General features: G+C 42.7%; 2 protein-coding genes and 1 long non-coding RNA gene across 5 annotated transcripts in view; 2 read left to right on the plus strand and 1 right to left on the minus strand.

Annotated features, from left to right (window-relative positions):
- Nucleotides 1-13,529, plus strand: part of mamdc2b (MAM domain containing 2b) — a 15,379-nt gene extending 1,850 nt beyond the window's left edge. For 2 of the 3 annotated variants that reach the window (XM_046861786.1, XM_046861784.1), the window contains exons 3-15: nt 939-1,189; nt 5,084-5,168; nt 5,829-5,942; nt 6,763-7,046; nt 7,417-7,510; nt 7,640-7,786; nt 8,137-8,408; nt 10,689-10,785; nt 10,876-11,031; nt 11,177-11,436; nt 11,512-11,596; nt 12,694-12,752; nt 13,288-13,529. In XM_046861786.1, coding sequence (XP_046717742.1) covers nt 939-1,189; nt 5,084-5,168; nt 5,829-5,942; nt 6,763-7,046; nt 7,417-7,510; nt 7,640-7,786; nt 8,137-8,408; nt 10,689-10,785; nt 10,876-11,031; nt 11,177-11,436; nt 11,512-11,596; nt 12,694-12,722 — 1,874 coding nt within the window. In that variant the 3' untranslated portion in view covers nt 12,723-12,752; nt 13,288-13,529. The remainder of the gene's footprint in view (nt 1-938; nt 1,190-5,083; nt 5,169-5,828; nt 5,943-6,762; nt 7,047-7,416; nt 7,511-7,639; nt 7,787-8,136; nt 8,409-10,688; nt 10,786-10,875; nt 11,032-11,176; nt 11,437-11,511; nt 11,597-12,693; nt 12,753-13,287) is intronic. The other variant, XM_046861785.1, reaches the window with a different exon arrangement.
- Nucleotides 13,530-16,363: 2,834 nt separating this feature from the next.
- Nucleotides 16,364-18,026, minus strand: LOC124393781. Its single transcript, XR_006927375.1, has 2 exons — nt 17,890-18,026; nt 16,364-17,552 (listed from the first exon to the last, which is right to left on the minus strand). It is a non-coding gene; the product is annotated as an uncharacterized LOC124393781 (long non-coding RNA).
- A 234-nt stretch (nt 18,027-18,260) lies between these two features.
- smc5 (structural maintenance of chromosomes 5) overlaps nt 18,261-25,000 on the plus strand; it is a 15,443-nt gene continuing 8,703 nt past the window's right edge. The window contains 15 exon segments of the mRNA XM_046861782.1: nt 18,261-18,475; nt 19,569-19,710; nt 19,864-19,916; nt 20,039-20,201; nt 20,559-20,693; nt 20,771-20,911; nt 21,717-21,878; nt 22,111-22,182; nt 22,273-22,528; nt 23,061-23,215; nt 23,326-23,439; nt 23,515-23,609; nt 24,060-24,079; nt 24,082-24,191; nt 24,330-24,503. Coding sequence (XP_046717738.1) covers nt 18,285-18,475; nt 19,569-19,710; nt 19,864-19,916; nt 20,039-20,201; nt 20,559-20,693; nt 20,771-20,911; nt 21,717-21,878; nt 22,111-22,182; nt 22,273-22,528; nt 23,061-23,215; nt 23,326-23,439; nt 23,515-23,609; nt 24,060-24,079; nt 24,082-24,191; nt 24,330-24,503 — 1,983 coding nt within the window. The 5' untranslated portion in view covers nt 18,261-18,284.

Raw genomic sequence — 25,000 nt, forward strand, 5'->3', positions numbered from 1 at the left:
CTCTGTTCATCTCTCCGTCTCTCTGTTCATCTCTCTGTCTATCTGTTCATCTCTCTGTCTCTCTGTTCATCTCTCCATCCCTCTGTTCATCTCTCCATCTATCTGTTCATTTCTCTATCTCTCTGTTCATCTCTCTGTCAGTGTCTAAGTGTGTGTGTGTGTGTGTCAGTGCATGCGTGTGTATGTGTCAGCATGTGTGTGTGTGTGTGTGTGAGAGTATAAGTCTGTGTGTGTGTCAGTGTATAAGGGTGTGTGTGAGTCTGTGTGTATGTTAGCGTGTGTGTGTGTGTGTGTGTGTGTGTGTGTGTGTGTGTGTGTGTGTGTGTGAGTATAAGTCTGTGTGTGTCAGTGTATAAGGTGTGTGTGAGTCTGTGTGTATGTTAGCGTGTGTGTGTGTGTGTGTGTGTGTGTGTGTGTGTGAGTATAAGTCTGTGTGTGTGTCAGTGTATAAGGGTGTGTGTGAGTCTGTGTATGTTAGTGTGTGTGTGTGTGTGTGTGTGTGTGTGTGTGTGAGAGTATAAGTCTGTGTGTGTCAGTGTATAAGGTGTGTGTGAGTCTGTGTGTATGTTAGCGTGTGTGTGTGTGTGTGTGTGTGTGTGTGTGTGTGTGTGTGTGTGAGTATAAGTCTGTGTGTGTGTCAGTGTATAAGGTGTGTGTGAGTCTGTGTGTATGTTAGCGTGTGTGTGTGTGTGTGTGTGTGAGTGCGTGCTTTTTTCTGTAGCTCTTCTGACCACTGTGTGTGTGCTGTTCCTCAGTACAGATTTAAAATTCTGAAGATGTTTGAATAATCTGTTCCCTGTAGATGAGCTGTTCTTGAGGTTCTCACGCTCTTCTCGTTTCTAAAGTTATCTGTGGTCTCATGCTGTTTCTGATGTTCTCCTGCTGTTCTCATGATGATCTCTGATGGTGACTGGATAATGTTCTTTTGCCTTCTTTAGATCATTTCATTACAGTGGATGTGACCTCGCAGGGAGAAGGAGATAAGGCGTTTCTGTTAGGTCCTTATGTGGAGTTGCAGGATTGGAGCTGTTTCAGACTTGTCTATCAGATCACCGTCTCTGGCTCTCTTCGGGTTCTCTCTCGTTCAGATGGAGAGAGTTTTGACCGCACACTTTGGTCAGCCAGCAGTCCCTCTGAGAGCTGGATCGTCACCACCATAGACCTGCAGAACTCCACCGAACCGTACAAGGTGAGATGTGAGAAGAAGAGTTGCTGGTCATGTTCAAGTTCAAGTTTATTATTTATTGATTTTTGAAAGAATATTTGAACTTTCCTCCTTATCGGGATTTATTTAGTCTCTTACACTCATATTCTCACATCACTCTGTCTGATTTATGGCCATGAACTACATTACCCATCAACCCCTGCACATCACATGACTTTCTCACACTGATCATTTACACGTGTTACAAGTCACCAGTAACCAGCACATGTCTCACCTGGAAGCTCACAGAGTCTCAGGGTTGTGTTTCTGGGGTTGTTGCTGTTTCATATCGTTTCCTGTTATAATTAACATCTGCACATAACATCTGCTCAAAACATCTGCCCAAAGCAACTGCACATCTGCTTATCCTCACATCACATGACACGTTTCACATGTCTTTCACAGATCCATTTTAAAGTAAACATTTTTTAAACTTGATTTTTTCAGCTTCACCCTGGACTACAGAACTACATGAGCTTTTTCTCCCTGCGTGACTTTGCTCAGAAACACAATTAGAGTTACAGCAGAGCATCTAATGATCTTCTCTTTCATAACTTAGTACTAAACAAATGACAGTCTACTGCAGGGGGGGGCAAACTTTTTGACTCACGGGCCACAATGGGTTCTAAAATTTGCCATGATATATATATATATATATATATATATATATATATATATATATATATATATATATATATATATATATATATATATATGTGTGTGTGTGTGTGTGTGTGTGTGTGTGTGTGTGTGTGTGTGTGTGTGTATTACACTAAAGATTTGGCCTGTAACATGTAGCAAAGAATATGAATATGCATGGCTCATTGTACACATTGTTTTCCAAATGCATTAATTAAATTAATGAATTAAATTTCAGTTGAATAAACACAAATTCAGTTTCATCAAGTGCCAAAAGATCAACAACTTGTTCATCTTTTTTTTTTGCCAGTGCATCAATAAACACAGCAGAAAATCTCGAGTTCAGTTTCAGTAGGAACAGTGTTGTTTTGACAGTTCATCAAAGTCTGGAGTAAGTTTTGTTGTGGCAGTTCTCAGGACAGATCCGAGCTGTTGGTCAGTTCCAATTCCACTTCTTGTGGTTTGGTTTCAGGGTCTTGTGACAGGGGACAGTGGGACAGTGGGACAGTGGGACAGGGGACAGAGGACAGTGGGACAGGGGACAGAGGGACAGGGGACAGAGGGACAGGGGACAGTGGAACAGGGGACAGGGGACAGAGGGACAGGGAAGAGTGTGACAGGGGACAGAGGGACAGTGGGACAGTGGGACAGGGGACAGTGGGACAGGGGACAGGAAAGAGTATGACGGGGACAGAGGGACAGGGGACAGTGGGACAGGGGACAGGGAAGAGTGTGACAGGGGACAGAGGGACAGGGGACAGAGGACAGTGGGACAGGGGACAGTGTGACAGTGGGACAGGGGACAGAGGACAGTGGGACAGGGGACAGAGGGACGGTGGGACAGGGGACAGGGAAGAGTGTGACAGGGGACAGAGGGACAGGGGCAGTGTGACAGGGGACATTGTGACAGTGGGACAGAGGGACAGGAAGAGTGTGACAGGGGACAGAGGGACAGTGGACAGAGGACAGTGGGACAGGGGACAGGGGACAGGGGACAGGGGACAGGGGACAGAGGACAGTGGGACAGTGTGACAGGGGACAGAGGGACAGAGGGACAGGGAAGAGTGTGACAGGGGACAGTGGAACAGGGGACAGAGGACAGTGGGACAGGAAAAGTGTGACAGGGGACAGAGGACAGTGGGACAGTGTGACAGGGGACAAAGGGACATGGGACAGTGTGACAGGGGACAGAGGGACAGGGGACAGTGGGACAGTGGGACAGGGGACAGAGGGACAGGGAAGAGTGTGACAGGGGACAGTGGAACAGGGGACAGAGGACAGTGGGACAGAGGGACATGGAAGAGTGTGACAGGGGACAGAGGACAGTGGGACAGGGGACAGTGGGACAGGGGACAGTGTGACAGGGGACAGAGGGACAGTGGGACAGGGGACAGTGGGACAGAGGACAGTGGGACAGGGGACAGTTGACAGAGGACAGGGGACAGAGGACAGTGGGACAGTGGGACAGGAAAAGTGTGACAGGGGACAGAGGGACAGGGGACAGTGGGACAGGGGACAGAGGGACAGTGTGACAGGGGACAGTGGGACAGGGGACAGAGGGACAGGGAAGAGTGTGACAGGGGACAGTGGAACAGGGGACAGAGGACAGTGGGACAGAGGGACATGGAAGAGTGTGACAGGGGACAGAGGACAGTGGGACAGGGGACAGGGGACAGTGGGACAGTGGGACAGAGGACAGTGGGACAGTGTGACAGGGGACAGAGGGACAGTGGGACAGGGAACAGTGGGACAGGGGACAGTGGGACAGTTGACAGAGGGACAGTGGGACAGAGGACAGTGGGACAGGGAAGAGTGTGACAGGGGACAGAGGGACAGGGGACAGTGGGACAGGGGACAGGGGACAGTGTGACAGGGGACAGAGGGACAGGAAAGAGTGTGACAGGGGACAGAGGACAGGGGACAGTGGGACAGGGGACAGTGTGACAGGGGACCGTGGGACAGGGGACAGAGGGGCAGGGAAGAGTGTGACAGGGGACAGAGGGACAGGGGACAGTGGGACAGGCGACAGGGGACAGTGGGACAGGGAACAGTGTGACAGGGGACAGTGGGACAGGGGACAGTGTGACAGTGTGACAGGGGACAGAGGGACAGGGGACAGTGGGAAAGGGGACAGAGGGACAGTGGGACAGGGGACAGAGGGATAGGAACAGTGGGACAGGGGACAGAGGGACAGGGGACAGTGGGAGAGTTGACAGAGGGACAGGGGACAGTGGGACAGGGGACAGAGGACAGAGGGACAGTGGGACAGGGGACAGAGGGACAGGGGACAGTGGAACAGGGGACAGTGGGACAGTGAGACAGATGACAGCTGATATTTTACTCTTTGAAAACCGTGACAGTTTCTTGGCATATTAGACAAACAGCCTTTGATCGGACTTCAGTGAAATATTGAGATATTTTGTTGTCCACTCCGTGTTAAACACTCTGCATTCACGATCCACTTTTTTAATCCGGCCCGCCGAACAGGATCAAATTCTATTAAATTAGGTACGGGGTAAACCTTGTTCAATTTACCTTTCCCCTGCCGAGTGTCGGACCTTCTCAATGGATACGGACACCGACCTCGTTCAAGACCAGAATTCCCCGCTGGTTCCGTGGATTATTCTCGTTCCTAGGGTTACCTTCGCTCTGTGGATTGTAACAGTTCTGAGGATTCTACCTTCCGTGTGGATTTGACTCTCTTTCCTCATCCTTATCAGATTACACGGGCATTACGTACCAGACCCGCATCACGGCTCGTAGCGCTCGCGATACTGTGTTTATGTACTAAACTCTTGTGATAAATATGATAGAGCTCCTCCCACTTCCGGCTCGTGGTCCGAACCCTGACACAGAACAACCTCACAAACACACCGACAGCAGAACATTCCAGCAACAAGCAATAAATCACCATCATATCAGCAATTCTTCTGTTTATTTTTCTTCTTCTTCTTTTCCTTCTTCTTATTCTTTCTTTCTTTCTTTCTTTCTTTCTTTCTTTCTTTCTTTCTTTCTTTCTTTCTTTCTTTCTTTATTTTATGACTTTGATCTCAGGAGAGTCTGTAGTTTATAAATCAGCTGTAAGAATTTTTTTTTTGAAATTCACAATTTTATCATTTTTTATTATTATTATTATTATTATTATTATTATAGTTGTTGTTGTTGTGACTGTTATTAACATTATTTGGATGTTGTAATGTGTGTGTGTGTGTGTGTGTGTGTGTGTGTGTGTGTGTGTAGATTGTGATAGAAGGTGGGCGTGGCTCGGCTGAAGGCAGCAGTGTGTCCATCTTTGAGATCGACATTTCAGATAAATACTGCATCGGTTAGTGCTGCAGACACACACACACACACACACACACACACACACACACACACACACACACACACAGAGATTATAACATGTAAAAGACGGGAACTGTAAAATAAAATAAAAATATCTGTTTTATGTTTTTGTATAAATTGTTTACGTTTGTTTGGTATTTTCTCCGGAGGTTTGATGATATTTCTCTTTCGACTGAAGGTTTATTGGAGTGTAACATAACACAAAAAAACCCACAAAACTCATACACATAATTATACAAAATAATACACAAACTCCTCATATGGGTAAAACTGCTGCTGCTGGATCTTCTCCAGATCTTCTTTGCTCTTTAAGCATCTAAACATTGTTGTTCTTAGAAAATCATCTAATAATGTATCTAATCTGTTTGGTTCCAGAGAAATAAAACAAAAAAAGCTGAACTTCAGAACATGTTTATTTCCCTCTGGTTCACCAAACTTTAGATTCTCCATGTGTAAAGCTGTAGGGTTTAGACACATGAACTCTTAAAATTGAGGGTTCTTCAACGGTTCCAGAAGTGATCAGAGATTCTAGTTTGCCACTGAACTTCAGGTTAAAATGTTTAGACAGAAGAGAGTGAAATTATAATTGTAGTTTTTCTACAGATGAGCAGTAATAAACTTACTCCTGTCTGATTTCCAGAGTGTGATTTTGAAGAGTCTCACCTGTGTGGGTACGTGAATCAGTGGAGTGGAAATGTGAACTGGTATGTGGGGAGAGGAGCTCCAAGTAAACCTACACTCGGTGATGGACCAGGTACACCATGTGCTCATTCCCCTTATGTGTGTAATGTGTGTAGTGTGTGACTGTGTGTAGTGTATGACTGTGAATAGTGTGTGTAATGTGTGAAAGTGTGTGTTTTGTCTGTAATTGGTATAGTGTGTGTAGCACTTTTAATGTCTGCAGTCTGTGTAATGTGTGTAGTGTGTTTAATTTATGTAGTGTGTGTAGTGTGAGTAATGTGTAGTGTGTGTAATTTGTGTAGTGTGTATAATCTGTATAGTATGTGTAGTGTGTGTAGCATGTGTAATTTGTGTAGTGTGTGTAGCATGTAGTATATGTAATTTGTAAAGTTTGTGTAGTGTGTAGCATGTGTAGTGTGTGTAATGTGTGTAGTGTGTTTAATTTATGTAGTGTGTAGCATGTGTAGTGTGTGTAATTTGTGTAGTGTGTGTAGCATGTGTAGTATATATAATTTGTATAGTTTGTGTAGTGTGTGTAGCATGTGTAGTATATGTAATTTGTATAGTTTATTGTAGTGTGTGTAGCATGTGTAGTATATATAATTTGTATAGTTTGTAGTGTGTGTAGCATATGTAGTATATGTAATTTGTATAGTTTGTGTAGTGTGTGTAGCATGTGTAGTATATATAATTTGTATAGTTTGTGTAGTGTGTGTAGCATGTGTAGTATATGTAATTTGTATAGTTTGTGTAGTGTGTGTAGCATGTGTAGTATATGTAATTTGTGTAGTGTGTGTAGCATGTGTATTTTGTGTAGTGTGTGTAGCATGTGTAGTGTGTGTAATTTGTGTAGTGTGTGTAGTGTGTATGGTGAACCCCTGTCTCATTACCAGGTCATTACATGTACGTGGATTCGATTCACTCGAGGACTTTGAAGGAAGTGGCCACGCTGGTGTCTCCCATCACGTCTGCGCCCATGTGGGGATGTCTGAGTTTTCAGTATCAGCAGGACCATGCCGAGGGTCACATGTTCTCTGTGTACAGCAGGGACCGAGCAGGGCAGTACAGTGAGCTGTGGAGAGCAGACCAACCAGAGAGCAACCAGCTGGAGCAGGAAACCCAAACTCATGTGTGGATACCTGTACAGGTCCCACTGAGTGCCCCCTACCCCCTACAGGTACATCAGTGATGATCACATTCACCTGTAAATCTCTGCTCATGAGAAGTGTCCTGACAGCAGCTTGGCTTCAGAGGCACAAGAACCACAGTCAAAAGTTCACTTGATTCTTTTCACAAAGTTTTAATTCTATCAGTGACGTGGAAACAGAAACCTGCTCAGAAAGATCACTGAACTCCATCAAGCTAATAAACACACCAGGAACATCATCCAGGAAATACTTCTGTTCACTAACATTATTAATGATGTTCATCTAAAACCTGATCAGCACATCAAATTGTGTAAATATCTGCTGAACACTAACGCTGCCTGAACATAACACGTGTGTGTGTGTGTGTGTGTGTGTGTGTGTGTGTGTGTGTGTGTGTAGGTGGTATTTGAGGTTTCATTTAACAGTCCTAAAGGAGGTCGTGTGCTGCTGGATGATGTTGCGTTTTCTACAGAGTCATGTTCTGCAGAAACAGGTGCTGAAGATCTTCATGAACGTCACAATCTCAAGTGCTGACTGTCTGCAGTCCTGATTAGATGTGTGTGTGTGTGTGTGTGTGTGTGTGTGTGTGTGTGTGTGTGTGTGTGTGTGTGTGTGTATTCAGAGCCTGTGTTTGACCCCTCAGTTGCAGATTGTGACTTTGAGCTGGGATTTTGTGGATACACACAGAAACTGATGGACAATGACATGTGGAAACGAGTCTCAGTGCGGCCCAATATGTACCGTGAGGGAGACCACACAACTGGGAGAGGTGCATGAACACACACACACACACACACACACACACACACACACACACACACACACATTATAAAGATGGTAGTTATTTATTATGACGTGTTAAATGCAGTACATTTTTATGATCATTTAAGGATCTTTACAGCTACAGTTTTTAATAAACAGTGAATATGTAATAATTTTTTCACTTCTGATAAAAGATGAAAACACCTCCGTTTGTGTGAAGAGATGAAGAAGATCCAGGATATGATTAGAATTATTCTGTATAATAAAATCAAATTAAATGTAATTAAAAGAATGGAGACAAAAATTCCACCTGTGATTCGAGTAAATGTTTATTTGTCGAGTGTTTTGTTCTCTCAGGTTCCTTTCTGATGGCAAGTTCACGCTTCATCATGCAGTCTGGTTCAATCAGCAGGCTGTTCGGACCGGCTCTTCCCGGGAAGCAGAAGTTCTGCCTCAGGTTCTTCTACTCTCTCAGAGGATTCATTAAATCTGAGAACACTTTAGTAGTGTATCTGCACAACAGCAGCACTATGAGACAATCCACAAAAAGAGTGTGGAGCTCAAGTGAAACGACCAGAGACGTGTGGATTCAGGTGGAGCTCAATATCCAGACCCAGAACATCACTCAGGTAATAATCCTTCACATCAGAGCTGAGGAGAGTGTGATGAGAGAGTGATGAGAGAGTGAGGAGAGAGTGATGAAAGAGTGAGGGGAGAGTGAGGAGAGAGTGGTGAGAGAGTGAGGAGAGAGTGGTGAGAGAGTGGTGAGAGTGAGGAGAGTGAGGAGAGAGTGGTGAGAGGTGAGGAGAGTGGTGAGAGAGTGGTGAGAGAGTGGTGAGAGAGTGAGAGAGTGGTTAGAGTGAGGAGAGAGTGGTGAGAGTGGTGAGAGAGTGGTGAGAGAGTGAGAAGAGTGAGGAGAGTGAGGAGAGAGAGTGATGAGAGGTGAGGAGAGGTGGTGAGAGAGTGGTTAGAGAGTGAGGAGAGAGTGGTGAGAGAGTGGTGAGAGGTGGTTAGAGAGTGAGGAGAGGTGGTGAGAGAGTGGTGAGAGGTGAGGAGAGAGTGATGAGAAAGTGAGGGAGAGTGAGGAGAGAGTGGTGAGAGAGTGAGGAGAGTGGTGAGAGAGTGGTGAGAGGTGGTGAGAGAGTGGTGAGAGAGTGAGGAGAGAGTGAGGAGAGAGTGAGGAGAGAGTGATGAGAGAGTGAGGAGAGAGTGGTGAGAGAGTGGTTAGAGAGTGAGGAGAGAGTGGTGAGAGAGTGGTGAGAGAGTGGTGAGAGAGTGGTAAGAGAGTGAGGAGAGTGAGGAGAGAGTGATGAGAGGTGAGGAGAGAGTGAGGAGAGTGGTGAGAGAGTGGTGAGAGGTGGTGAGAGTGGTGAGAGTGAGAGAGAGTGGTGAGAGAGGTGGTGAGAGTGGTGAGAGAGTGGTGAGAGAGTGAGGAGAGAGTGAGAAGAGAGTGAGGAGAGTGAGGAGAGTGATGAGAGAGTGGTGAGAGAGTCACACGTACCTTACAAACACCACACACCTCACACACCTCACACACACCTTACATACACATCACACGTGCCTTACACACACTCACACGTGCCTTACAAACACCACACCTCACACACACCTCACACACACACACCTCACACACACCTTACACACACATCACGTGCCTTACACACACCTCACACACACCTCACACACCTCACACACCTCACACACACACCTTACACACACATCACACGTACCTTACACACACCTCACACGTACCTTACAAACACCACACACCTCACACACACACCTCACACACACCTCACACACACACCTCACACACATCACACGTGCCTTACACACCTCACACGTGCCTTACAACACCACACCTCACACACACCTCACACACACTCACACACACTTACACACACCTCACACGTGCCTTACACACCTCACACACACCTCACACACACACACACCTTACACACACCTCACACGTGCCTTACAAACACCACACCTCACACACACCTCACACACAACTCACACACACACCTCACACACAACTCACACACACACACCTTACACACACACACACGTGCCTTACACACACCTCACATGTACCTTACAAACACCACACACTCACACACACCTTACACACACACACAACTCACACACACTCACACACACACCTTACACACACCTCACACGTGCCTTACACACACTCACACGTACCTTACACACACACACACACCTTACACACACACATCACACGTACCTTACAAACACCACACACTCACACGTACCTTACAAACACCACACACCTCACACACACCTCACACACACACACACACACACATCACACGTGCCTTACACACCTCACACGTGCCTTACACACCACACACCTCACACACCTCACACACAACTCACACACAACTCACACACACACACACACGTGCCTTACACACACCTCACACACCTTACACACATCACATGTACCTTACAAACACCACACACCTCACACACACCTCACACACACACCTTACACACCTCACACGTACCTTACACACACACACCTCACGTGCCTTACACACCACACCTCACACACCTCACACACACACACACCTCACACACACACCTCACACACACCTCACACATACCTTACACATACAACACACCTCACACATACCTTACACACACCACACACCTCACACACACCTCACACCTCACACCTCACACATACCTCACACACACACACACCTCACACACACACACCTCAAACACCCTCCATACACACATCTCACACATCTCACACACACACATGCGCAGACACACTGTGTTGAAGTTAATCAGTAGAACACACAGCAGGATATTTTATATATATATATATTTGTGTGAAGTGATTTATCTACTGGTTTTTATTTTTTGTCTTCTATGAGGTGATGTTCGCGAGTTTGTGTAAAAGTTTTTGGAACTGTGGTACTGCTGCTCTCGATGACATCAGCCTTCGCCTCGGGGACTGTGAGCTTCCACAAGGTGCAACAACCATTTTAGTACTCAGATTTAATCTCAGAGAAAGTGCACATGCTCAGTGTGTTAATGAAGTCATGTGTTGATGTGTCCCAGGTTCTCCTTTGTTGGTTCCTTCACACTGTGACTTTGAGAAAGGACTTTGTGGATTCAGTCAGGAGAAGGAGCGTGACACCTCAAACTGGGTTCTGATCAGAGGACCAACACCAACCTCCTACACTGGACCTAAAAGAGATCACACCACAGGAGTGGGTTTGTTCCTGTTCCTTCTCACTCTGTGTGTGTGTGTGTGTGTGTGTGTGTGTGAGAGAGAGTGTGTGTGGACCATGTGATGGTGCACTGTGCTTTTAAAACTCTTCTGTGTCTCAGTTGTGTCTCTGTATTTGTTATCTTAAAGGTCATTATTTGTACATTGAGGCGTCCCTGATGCTGCCAGGTCATAATGCCCTCCTCGTGTCCCACCCCCTCCGTGGTTCCAGGGCAGCTCAGTGCTTGCTCTTCTTCTACCACATGTATGGTTCTGGAACAGGCTCTCTCAGGGTTCTGCTGCGTTCCGACCTGGAGGAAGGAGACACAGTGCTGTGGGAAAGGAGAGGAGAACAGGGCATCTCCTGGATGAAAGCATCAGTCACCTATCAGTACCACCATCAGCACCAGGTGAGAAACAGAACACACAATTCACCTGAGTGTGTCTACAGGCCTTATGTTTATATGAATGTTTATTTTATTTAGATTGTATTTGAAGCCACCAAAGGGACATCGATACTGAGTGATACTGCCATTGATGATATTACATTTCAAAAGGGACCCTGCAAAGGTACTGCACATGTATAACATATTTATTGACTGTGAAAAGTGTGGAAACTCTGATCGTTTTATGGTGTTTTAAAGACACATTCATGTTCCTTTTGTTTATATCCAATAAACGCAGTAATGTAACAGTCTGAAGATTTACCTAATATTCATTGCAAAATCGCTCAGAATGAAGAACAGCTTTACACACTCTCAGCATCCAGACAGTTTCTCCAAACATTCAGATAAAATACTTTACTTTTACTCTTCGAAAAGATTTTCTTTACTAGTAGATTTTTATTTCTTGTGAAGCAGTTCATCTCAGAGCAGTTCATTAAGATTTAGGTGCAGTGACTGGGCACTTGGTTCCATAATAGACATCAATCCAGACGTCTGTCTGCTCTCTAAATAACACTTACAGAACTCAGACTTATGCTTTGGTTCATGTTCTTGTTGTACGGTGAAGCAGGAGTCCAGATGGAACTGCATGGTGTTAAAGTATGGAATGGAAGCCATGTTGGTTCAGGATTCTTTTCACTTTCTGGAACGTTCCCCTAAACCCAAACCCAATGTCAAAATGAACACACTAATAATGTGTTAACGCAAATTTATTTTAATGGCACTAATTTTAGTAACGTGTGATTAATGAAAAATTAATTAATGAATTAAATGCAAATTTCGGTTTGAGCATTTTTATTAAAGATATAAATAATTACATATAAAAGAGGCGAAATGAAATCCTTCAACGCAACCCACATTTATTCACAAGGTACATTCTTTATAAACTTATATATTTTTATATATATTATATATAATAAGAAAACCCGAAATATTTGTTTTACTGCTGCGCCAAGTCTCAAATCAATCACCAAAATCCACCACAATGCACAGATCTGGCAATTACAATCGTCCATGCAGAAACAAAGCAAAAGTTGCGTTTTGTGACCTGATGTTTTACATGATTCAAAACACTATAATTACTTTAAAACAGTTGCAAGAGTATTTTTATGAGCTGTCTGTCATCTGGAAATGTAACAGGCTTGTGTAAGTAAATTGCTCTTTGCAAAAAAGAGAAGTAACAGGAACATGGTATTTCTATGTTCTTTTTTATGTGTTTTATAGACATGAAGTTCTTTGGAAAACATCTATAATCTTTGAAACGTCCAGTCTTCATGCTCTATGTTGAGTTTGGTTTCACTAACAATAAACATACATTTACATAACGCATCAATATTTGTCCATGTCCATGTTAATTAGAGCATAAAAAACTCTAAAGTATTTATCTAAGGTACATTTAGAACAGATTAAATATGTGTGAGTTCACTCATGACAGTCATGCAATTAATCCCAATAAATATTTTTAGCGATTGTCAGCTCTAGTGTATATATATATATATAAATTATAACTGAACACACCTTCACACCACCTCACCTCACACACCCGTACTCCAGAATGGGGTTTTGCTAGGATTTAATGTAGTTTTGATGGGGTTTAATGGCCTTAATGGGGTTTGGTTTTAATTGGGGGTTTTGATGGCCTTTGATATTTGTATAGTCTTAAATTAAGTCCGATACCATTATAATATATATTATAATTGAATGTATTCATTTAATTTAGAACGGTCATAGATTTCGAGTTTATATCACATATGGTGCAGAAAGTACTGTGTTTTGTACTGTACTGTAAGTTGTTTTTGTCTCTGTTTACTTTCACAGATGGTGCTCAGTGAATAGACCTTTCATCTTTCAGTTAATCAGATCTGATTATGATCAAACTCAACATTTCATTAATATCTGATCAACTTTAATCTCTGAAAACAGCTTTATAAAGTTACTTTTACAGATCATAATCTCTCATTCTGTGTTTATTATACAGCCTTTTCACTGTGTTCAGATGTGTGTTTAAGATCATTCCATACACTAATGAGATCCTGTACAATAAAGTGTGTTATAAAGTACATCACAGTGTGTGTGTGTGTGTGTGTGTGTGTGTGTGTGTGTGTGAGATGATGTGTCTACAATTATACTGTACAATAAAGACCCCCTTTGTGTGTAAGAAACCCTATGAGCTCAACTCCAGAGAACCAGTGATTATGTGTGACCAAAGAATTGTTTACATTGTGATTTTTAACTGTAAAAACTCAGGGTGGCATCATGCAGTGTAATGTCAGGGTTATAGGTTTAGTGGCGTGTTGATGGGCTGTAATAGGCTTTAATCGGGTTTAATATGGTTTGATAACCTTACTTTAATGTGGTATATTTAGTGGGTATAATAGGGTTTTGATGGGCTTTAATGGGGGCATAATAGGGTTTTGATGGGTTTTAATGGGGGTATAATTGGGTTTTGATGGGCTTTAATGGGGGTATAATTGGGTTTTGATGGGCTTTAACAGGGGTATAATAGGGTTTTGATGGGCTTTAATGGGGTATAATAGGGTTTTGATGGGTTTTAACGGGGTATAATTGGGTTTTGATGGGCTTTAACGGGGTATAATAGGGTTTTGATGGGCTTTAATGGGGCATAATTGGGTTTTGATGGGCTTTAATGGGGTATAATAGGGTTTTGATGGGCTTTAATGGGGCATAATGGGTTTTGATGGGTTTTAATGGGGCATAATAGGGTTTTGATGGGTTTTAATGGGGTATAATGGGTTTTGATGGGGTTTTAATGGGGTATAATAGGGTTTTGATGGGCTTTAATGGGGTATAATAGGGTTTTGATGGGTTTTAATGGGGTATAATGGGTTTTGATGGGTTTTAATGGGGTATAATTGGGTTTTGATGGGGTTTTAATGGGGGTATAATGGGTTTTGATGGGTTTTAATGGGGCATAATAGGGTTTTGATGGGCTTTAATGGGGTATAATAGGGTTTTGATGGCCTTTAATGGGGGTATAATAGGGCTTTGATGGCCTTTAATGGGGCATAATAGGGTTTTGATGGGTTTTAATGGGGGTATAATTGGGTTTTGATGGGCTTTAACGGGGTATAATTGGGTTTTGATGGGCTTTAACGGGGTATAATAGGGTTTTGATGGGTTTTAACGGGGTATAATAGGGTTTTGATGGGCTTTAACGGGGTATAATTGGGTTTTGATGGGCTTTAACAGGGTATAATTGGGTTTTGATGGGCTTTAATGGGGTATAATAGGGTTTTGATGGCTTTAATGGGGTATAATAGGGTTTTGATGGGTTTTAATGGGGTATAATAGGGTTTTGATGGGTTTTAATGGGGTATAATAGGGTTTTGATGGGTTTTAATGGGGTATAATAGGGTTTTGATGGGCTTTAATGGGGTATAATTGGGTTTTGATGGGTTTTAATGGGGTATAATAGGGTTTTGATGGGTTTTAATGGGGTATAATAGGGTTTTGATGGGTTTTAATGGGGTATAATAGGGTTTTGATGGGCTTTAATGGGGTATAATTGGGTTTTGATGGGCTTTAATGGGGTATAATAGGGTTTTGATGGGTTTTAATGGGGTATAATAGGGCTTTGATGGCTTTAACAGGGTAAAATAGGGTTTTGATGGGTTTTAATGGGGTATAATAGGGCTTTGATGGGCTTTAACAGGGTATAATTGGGTTTTGATGGGCTTTAATGGGGTATAATAGGGTTTTGATGGGTTTTAATGGGGTATAATAGGGTTTTGATGGGCTTTAACAGGGTATAATAGGGTTTTGATGGGCTTTAATGGGGTATAATAGGGTTTTGATGGGCTTTAACAGGGTATAATTGGGTTTTGATGGGCTTTAATGGGGTATAATAGGGTTTTGATGGGTTTTAATGAGGTATAATAGGGTTTTGATGGGCTTTAATGGGGTATAATAGGGTTTTGATGGGCTTTAATGGGGGCATAATGGGTTTTGATGGGTTTTAATGGGGTATAATAGGGTTTTGATAGGCTTTAATGGGGTATAATAGGGTTTTGATGGGCTTTAATGGGGTATAATTGGGTTTTGATGGGTTTTAATGGGGGCATAATAGGGTTTTGATGGGTTTTAATGGGGTATAATAGGGTTTTGATGGGCTTTAATGGGGTATAATAGGGTTTTGATGGGTTTTAATGGGGGCATAATAGGGTTTTGATGGCCTTAATGGGGTATAATTGGGTTTTGATGGGCTTTAATGGGGTATAATGGGTTTTGATGGGTTTTAATGGGGGCATAATGGGTTTTGATGGGTTTTAATGGGGTATAATGGGTTTTGATGGGTTTTAATGGGGTATAATTGGGTTTTGATGGGCTTTAACAGGGTAAAATAGGGTTTTGATGGCTTTAACAGGGTATAATAGGGTTTTGATGGGTTTTAATGGGGGTATAATAGGGCTTTGATGGGCTTTAACAGGGGTATAATTGGGTTTTGATGGGCTTTAATGGGGTATAATAGGGTTTTGATGGGTTTTAATGGGGGTATAATAGAGTTTTGATGGGCTTTAATGGGGTATAATAGGGTTTTGATGGGTTTTAATGGGGGTATAATAGGGTTTTGATGGGTTTTAATGGGGTATAATAAAATTTTGATGGGCTTTAATGGGGTATAATAGGGTTTTGATGGGCTTTAAATAGGGTTTAATGGGTTTTAACCTCCTAAGACCTGAGCTTTGGTTTGGCTTGCATTTTAGATTTCTTCCAGCTATTTGGGGTTGGGAAGAACCAATATTTATAATAACCATATATTTTCTTTGAACATGAAGCTCTTTCTGGAAAAAAATGATGTCCACTTATGCGGACACTCGGTCTGTATCTGCAGAAAACAATCAAGACACCATTGTGTAACAAAATGCAATCTGAGCACTGTGCCTGAACATTTTTCATTGTTACTGTTGCATATATAACTGTTTCAACTTCTGAACATGGATATGGAAAAACAACATTTGTAAGAAACAAGCTATCATATCCAAAAATCCTTGACCATTTGTTTATGTTTCGCTTTTGCTTTTTTATAACACTCTAAAACTTAAATTACTCCAAACTTGGAATGTCCTTTTTGTCTGTGGGAACAGTTGATCACGTTTAACCGTTGTGAAAGACTGTGTAACAGTTGCGTTTAGTTAGCAAGCACAAGAACACCTTGCATGTTACACAACAGACTCGAGTTTTCCCAGAACAGCCTGCCACTCTGCAGCGTGCTGCATTCTTCAGGTTGACCACCTCTGGAAGATGTGCATTAGCCCTTCTGCGGACTGAGATGTGAGGCACTTCCTTCACAGGGCGCTTTTTCTTTGGCTCTAAATGGTCTGTGTTGTCTTTCTGTTCTGAGAGGTCTGTACTGTCTTTCTGTGTATTGTTATGTTGGGCCAAGAATGTCTTAGCCACTTCCATTCAAAATTCAAGAAATTGCATCATGCCATTTCTTGGTGTGCCACGTACTGTGTGGTCTTGGCGGTACGGTAGCCAACTGTTGGCTAAAGCAACATCTGTGAAGTGCATGAGCATCTGAAGAGTCCACTTCTTGGTATGGTAGCTGATCATCCTGTCTGTGAGGTCAACCCCACCCATCTTGTGGTTGTATTCATGAACAATATTTGTTCGTCTGATAGACACATATTTCTCTGTCCTGCTCAGTTTCCTTCTCAGGCTCAAACTGGGCTAGGTTTGGGGTAAGTTGAGCAGCCCTCCAGCGCACTCCTCGTCCTTGCTTGGGTTGTCCTTGAAAGCTTGGTCCTGGTGTTAGCTCTTTAGGGTCATTGTTTGAGCCATCAACCCGCTGGGTCTGGTGTCTGGGAGTGCGTGAAATGGCATTGCTATGGTCTGGGCAACAATAGGTTTCACCACGGCCCCGGCTAGCCACAGTGGACTGTGGAGTGGGGTCTTCATCCCCACTACTCTTCTCCTCACTTCTGCTTGGCTCCTGTTGTGGAGGATAATAATTAACATCCTCTATGGGGTCATCAATGTCAGATAAGTCCTCTACCTCTGAGATGTGTCCCCAGCAATTGACTCCAGTACTAATTCCAGTGCCTTTGACAGAGGAATACACTCTGGAAATGATATCATGATATCAAAAATAAAATAAAAATCAATGTAAAGTTATTTATCACACATGCAATGTCAATGTATACTGTTGTAACCTATTGTAAATGTATGTTTTGTAACAAATTCTTCCCAAACTATGTTTTAACAGTTAAATTTTTTGCTAACATTTTTACATTTTTAATTAAGCTAAGTCCCATTATCCACATAAGTGGACTTCAAGTTAAGAGGCATAGTAAATCTTTACTGTTACAAATGTTTTTACAATTTTCATGCCATAATCATACAACACTATTATGCATAACCTAACAAGAATCAACAATGAAAATGTATTAGATTTTTTACCTTGAGGACGTTTTGGTCTCATGTGACTGTCTGACTTTTCAGGTGTGTTCTCCGCCATCTTGAAATTTCTATGTAATGGGTAAAGGAGTTTTTCCTTTCTGACACCACCAGGTGGCAGTGTAAGTGTTTACGTTTGTGTAGAACAGGTTCCAGTTACACAGAATTAGGTATTATGGCGCACACAACAAAAAATGTAATGTGCACGTGTGTGGACACCAGGTCGTAGGAGGTTAATGGAGTTAAACCGTCAACATGCCGCCCTGACATAAACACACTAACATAAATCGCGTTTTGAGTCACGTGGGGAACGAGGACCAATCAGAAGCGGCCGTGTCTGCAACACAGGCGGGAAACGAAAGCAGTAAACATAGCGCGCGCCAGCTTCACTCTCAATCATGGCGTTAGCTGGGAAAAGGAAACGGATAAGTCACATATTAAACTCGTCACAGCCCGCGAGCAGACAGTCATCTTTACCCTGGAGCTCACACACGGAGCGTGGACAGGGACAGGGACAGGGACAGGGACACGAGCAGGGACCGCGCTTTGTGGAAGGATCTATTGTCCGTATTTCTATGCAAAACTTCCTGTAAGTGGCTAACTGACTAGCAGGATTTATTCCACCTGTTTTCTGACTCATGCCGCTGCAAACATGCTGCATTTTGATTGGCTCGTAACCACGAGCCCGCAGCTGTCAGCCAATAATGTGGAGGCATTTGGGGAGAAGGTTCCAGAATACGGGTTGAAAAATAACGCTTCAGAAATGTATTAAATGTTTTAGCTTGAGTTATTTATATACAGCCGATTAATGACAGATCAGATTTAGTCTGATCTAGTGTGTGATTTACGTATTTTCAGAATTATATACAAATAGGGATTTAAGAGTGTCGCAGTCTAATGTTTTATAAATATTTAAGAAGTTAATAAAATCTAATTTTCACATCTTTAAACTGTAACATTATTTTCTCAGTGATTTATTTAATGGTAAAGGTAAGCCTTTACATCGTGACATCACTTCCTGTGTTCATGTGTAGTCCCGCCCCAAATCAGTTCAATAAAGAAATACACCGAGAGGAGATCAGACACCATGCTGTAGAGTTCAGGAGAAGATCAGACACCATGCTGTAGAGTTCAGAAGAAGATCAGACACCATGCTGTAGAGTTCAGGAGGAGATCAGACACCATGCTGTAGAGTTCAGGAGAAGATCAGACACCATGCTGTAGAGTTCAGGAGGAGATCAGACACCATGCTGTAGAGTTCAGGAGAAGATCAGACACCATGCTGTAGAGTTCAGGAGAAGATCAGACACCATGCTGTCGAGTTCAGGAGAAGATCAGACACCATGCTGTAGAGTTCAGGAGGAGATCCGAAACCATGCTGTAGAGTTTAAGAGGAGATCAGACACCATGCTGTAGATTACAGGAGGAGATCAGACACCACACTGTAGATTTGAGGAGGAGATCAGACACCACACTGTAGATTTGAGGAGGAGATCAGACACCACGCTGTAGATTTAAGAAGGAAAACACACACTACGCTGTAGATTTGAGGAGGAGATCAGACACCACACTGTAGATTTGAGGAGGAGATCAGACATCATGCTGTAGATTTGAGGAGGAGATCAGACATCATGATGGGTTGTTGTTTAGATGTTAAAGATCAGACGTGTGTATATTAACAGGACGTATGATCACTCAGAAGTGTTTCCTGGTCCGAACCTGAACATGATTGTAGGAGCAAACGGAACTGGAAAGTCCAGTATCGTGTGTGCGATTTGTCTCGGACTGGCTGGAAAAACTGCCGTGCTGGGACGAGGAGATAAGGTGAGATACACACCTCCACCTGCCTCATCATCAAATCCCCCTCCCAATTTAGCAGTTTTGTGTCACTATATTGTGGTAATTTAATATGGCTAATAATATCAATCATTTCTGTGTGTGTGTGTGTGTGTGTGTGTGTGTGTGTGTGTGTATTAGGTGGGACTGTATGTGAAGAGAGGATGCAGTAAAGGCTCAGTGGAAGTGGAGCTGTAAGTATCTGATAATACATTATGCATATATGTGTGTATTTATGTATATAGAGGTCATATGAGTATTTTGTGTGTGTGTGTGTGTGTGTGTGTGTGTGTGTGTGTGTGTGTGTGTGTGTCAGGTACAGAGCTGCTGGAAACCTTGTGATTAACCGTGAGATTAATGTGGAGAATAATCAGAGTGTGTGGATGCTGAATGGCAGACACACAAGTCAGAAGGTGGTGGAGGAGGCAGTGAAGGAGCTCCATATTCAGGTTGGGAATCTGTGTCAGTTCCTGCCTCAGGTCAGTGGCACCTTGTTTACACACACATTCTTATCATGATCATTGTGTTGTTATTGCAGGTGGAATGTAGTGTAATATGATGTGTTGGACATTAGATAGACCACAGAAGTAGTGAGTCTGTAGATATTTGATGATCAGCCTCAGTTTGTTGTTGGGAATTAAATCAGTACAAGTTTCTGTAGGAAGATGCAGGAATTATTGAGCATGAATTTAACTTTGTTAATCTCATTCTACAGTATCATCACAGTAATTCAAGCACTGCTTATTTGTACAGATTGTGTGTGTGTGTGTGTGTGTGTGTGTGTGTGTGTGTGTGTGTGTGCGTGTTTGATCTTTAATCTATGTCTCTCCCTGTAGGAGAAGGTTGGCGAGTTTGCTAAGATGAGTAAGATCGAGCTCCTGGAAGCCACTGAGAAGTCTGTCGGCCCACCAGAAATGTACAACTTTCACTGTGAGCTGAAGAACTGCCGGAGTAAAGAGAGGGATCTGGAGGTAACGTTTTATTTCTGCTGTGTTTAGCATTTCCAGTCTGCCCCTGACTCACCTTTACCTATGGGGAAATTGTACAGAATTTGTGTAAGGAAAAGGCCACCTTCCTGGAGAAAGCCCGGCAGAGGAACGAACGGAACAAAGGGGACGTGGAGCGCTACCACATGAGAAGGAGACATCTTGACAGGATCCAGATGCTGGAGAAGAAAAGGCCCTGGGTGGTGAGCGTCCTCCTGTCCCATCTTAAAATAACTGTATGAGAAAAAAGAAATGTTTGAATTGTAATTTTAATACAGAAATATTGTATATAATAATTGTAAAAAGCTCGATAAAGTTTTATTTATTACATAAAATAAAAAATTGCCCTTAAATGCTGTAAAATCATTTTAAAAGCAGCAGTTCGAGCATTTTCTGAACAGCTTAGATGTTCCCTAAAGGGCTAAAGTGAAGAACCCTGAGGGACATCAGGGAGACACACACATTACACTGTGTTTATTTATTCTTATAAAACATACAGAAGTCAACTGGTGTCTGTACATTAGAAACATAATGTCTGCTAATTCTTCATATGTGTAGTTCGAGCCACGATCAGGAGCAGTGTATCTTTAATATCATTCAACTAATCATCTAAAGTTCAAAACTGCTTCTGATTAGATTCATGAAGCAAAGAGCCTGAATTCATCCTTATTTCTTTTAGCTTTTAATGGTGTTTATTTAAGATCAATAACTTTATTCGTCATCTATACGTTTATCTGTAATAAATGAACATTCGGTGGAACCCAGATGAGGATGAGGTTCCCTCTTGAGTCTGGTTCCTCTCAAGGTTTCTTCCTTCTCCACAGTCTCCACTGACTTGTTCATCAGGGACACTTACATTAATAAAGAACATCTTCATTTTTATCACCACATTATCTGTGTAAATCTGCTCTGAGACAGTGTTCATTATTAAAAGTGCAAAACAAATAAACATGAACTGAAGTGTGTGTGTGTGTGTGTGTGTGTGTGTGTGTGTGTGTGTGTGTGTAGAAGTACGAGACGACTCGTAAGGAACTGGAGGAAGTAAAGAAACAGAGAGACGACATGAAGAAGACGGTGAAGTCACTGAAGGAAGCTCAAACGCCTCTGCTGAGAAAAATCCAGTCCATCGAGAGCCAGCTGCAACCTATTGAGAACCAGATGAAGGAAAAGGTCTGGTGATCCTCCAGTCCAAATAACAATAAAATACAGAAACAATAGTGATAATTAAATCACAAGTATTCCACCAGTTTAGGAGAAATGTTTAAAAAAGCAATAATAGCTTTAATTAGATAAAATGTCAGAAGAATATGCAGGTAAATAGATTTATATTTATATTAAAGGATGAACTGTTCACTGATTATGATGTAGATTTGCTCACGTGTATGACCACTTCCTGTTTCAGACGGCCAAAATCAGAGAAGCGTCACAAAAATGTAAACACAAACAGGATCAATTGGACTTGAAATATAAAGAGGTGTGGAGTTGTTTTTTTGTTTTTCTAAACACAGAGCTGTACAGTAAAGGATTGTGACGTCTGGACTAAGTCTGATTATCTCACCATCAGATTGATGACATTAGGCAGGCTCTGAGTCTGAAGCGGGCCGAGGCGGCGGATCGGGATCGGCGAATCGAGATCACACGCCGTGCGATTCAGGACCTGCAGACGGAGCTGGACAACGTAGGCAGCCAAGAGGACATCACGCCCAGGATTGAGGCAGTTAACTCTGAGCTCAGGGGCATCCAGGAGGAGAAATCCAGGCTGGACGTCGAATGGCAGGACTTGAGGCGCGATAAGGACGAGGCCACGGGCGAGCTGAGACGTAAGATTTACTAAGAACTCTATAAAGCGCTAACATCACAGTGCTGTTTACTTCTGGAATGTGATTGGTCAGAAGGTTTTGATTAATTGTCCATAACAGCAGCTCTGAAAATTCTTCTGGAAATGAATGTGCATCTAACATGTATGGAAGGAATCTCTCGTAGAGGTCAACCGATCACGTTTGTTTTTACACGTGAGACTGCACGCTGCACGGAGACAGCTATCATATAATTATATTTATTCATGATTCAGTAATGTTTCTTATTTTTGTATTAAACTACAGTTATTGAAATTTATTTTTTCAGCCAGTATCCATTTGAAAAACTGTGGATTGATTAATTGGTTATTGATAAGTACAATCCAACCAATATAAAAAAAATCCGCTTCAGGTGTGAACAGTAACATTTCTTCATCACACCACCCTTGTGTTGATTATCGTCTACACCAGCACACCTGTACCTGTTTTACTCTTCACATATCAGCAGTCTGTGGAAGTAAATATCTTCAGCTTCTTTTCTGCTCCTCATCCACAGGTCTGCAGAACCGTCTGCGTAGTTTAGAGGACATGATGAACAGGAAGGAGGAGATGCTGCGGCAACGTTCTCCTGACACTCACACGGCTCTGCTGTGGCTGAGGAGGAACCGCCATCTCTTTGAGGGAAATGTGTACGAGCCCATGATGCTGGTGGTGAGTTTAACTGCTTTACGACGTGTGTGTGTGTGTGTGTGTGTGTGTGTGTGTGTGTGTGTGTGTGTGTGTGTGTGTGTTTTTATTTATCCGGTTATCTTTAATTACAGATTAATGTACGGGACCCACAAAATGCTAAATATGTGGAGAGCCATGTTCCTATAAACGACCTGAGAGCATTTGTGTTCCAGAAGCAGCAGGATATGGAGAAGTTCATGTCAGAGGTAAGTTGTGGAGATGTTTGTGTTTTAGTGGAATGTGTTGAAACACTGGGGATGGTGTGTGTTCTCTGCCCTCAGATACGAGACCGACAGAGGCTTCGAGTGAACAGTGTGATCGCTCCTGCAGAGTCGTGGGCTTCTCGACCACCATCACGACCCTTAAACTCCCTCCAGTATGAAAACTTTTCATTTCAGAAAAACACATTTGTATCTTAAAACCGTTAGAAAAAGTGTAAAATACAGAAATCACAGATATACATAAACGTGGAATCTGGAATAGTGAGATCTAATTATTCATTAGTCAGCATAAAACTTTGTGTTTTTGTTGTTGAGTCTTCTGGATTTGCATTTTTATTGTTTTGAGTTATATTTTATTCCTTCTCTTTGGAATTACATGATTTTATTCTACATCTCTTCATCATTAAATGTTGTGTATAAATCACGACTTCAGATACATTTTTATAAAGAATTAAATGGATCTTGTGACTAGTTTTAAAATGCTGTTAATCTTTAGATAAAGCTGACTTACATTGTGGAAAGTTTATATTTGTGTGTGTGTGTGTGTGTGTGTGTGTGTGTGTGTGTGTGTGTGTGTGTGTGTGTGTGTGTGTGTGTGTGTGCAGGCGCTATGGGTTCTTCTCCTACCTCGCGAGCTGTTTGATGCCCCAGACGAGGTGATGAGTTACCTGTGCCATCAGTACAGGGTTAATGATGTACCTGTGGGGACGAAGGAGACTAAGAAGCTGATTGAGATGGTTAGTTTTTCTTGTTGACACACAGGTTCTGTATGAACACTGTTTTAGTTTAATCTAAAGATTGCTGTTAGAATGAGGACTTCTGAGGTGCCAGTGATCCTCAGTGTTGATCTGTGTTCCTCTCTCTGTCTCATTCAGGTGATTAATGAGTCTCAGCTGAAGACCATCTACACTGAAGATGAGAGGTATGTGGTAAAGAAGTCCACTTACTCCAACAGGACCATCTCCAGTAACACTGCCCTGCGACCTTCTCAGTTCCTCAGCATGAACATTGATGCAGTCGAGAGGGATCAGTTGAAAGCTCAGCTCAGTGTAAGATACACCAAAGTCACGCCAGGAACATTCTCTTTCTTCACTTTTGTGTGGACCAGGAGCCTGAGCTGTTTTTCAAGTCAGTGCATTGTGATTAATAAAACTGACCCCTGTGCAGTAAATATTATATCCACTCAGCAGATCTTAAGAGCGTTCCACATTCCACATTCCACTCCCCTTCACTCTTTCATTCATACAGTAATAGTTTTATGCTGGGGAGGGGCGCACACACACACACACACACACACACACACACACACAGAGAACATGTTTAACATCATGCAGACAGTAACCTGAGCTGAAGGTCATATCATGGTTGTTGTGATGAGATCACACGATACCCTGCATCATACAGCAGCTCCTCATGGACCTGAAGACCAGCTCAAGTGAAGACATGCACATTATTTGACTCGATGAAGTAGAAATCTTACCACACAGATCTAGTCACTGCTTACAGGATCTCACAAAAGTAAGTACACCCCTCACATTTCAGCAGG

The sequence above is a fragment of the Silurus meridionalis genome, chromosome 11 (assembly GCF_014805685.1).
Source record: "Silurus meridionalis isolate SWU-2019-XX chromosome 11, ASM1480568v1, whole genome shotgun sequence".
Lineage (NCBI taxonomy): Eukaryota > Metazoa > Chordata > Actinopteri > Siluriformes > Siluridae > Silurus > Silurus meridionalis.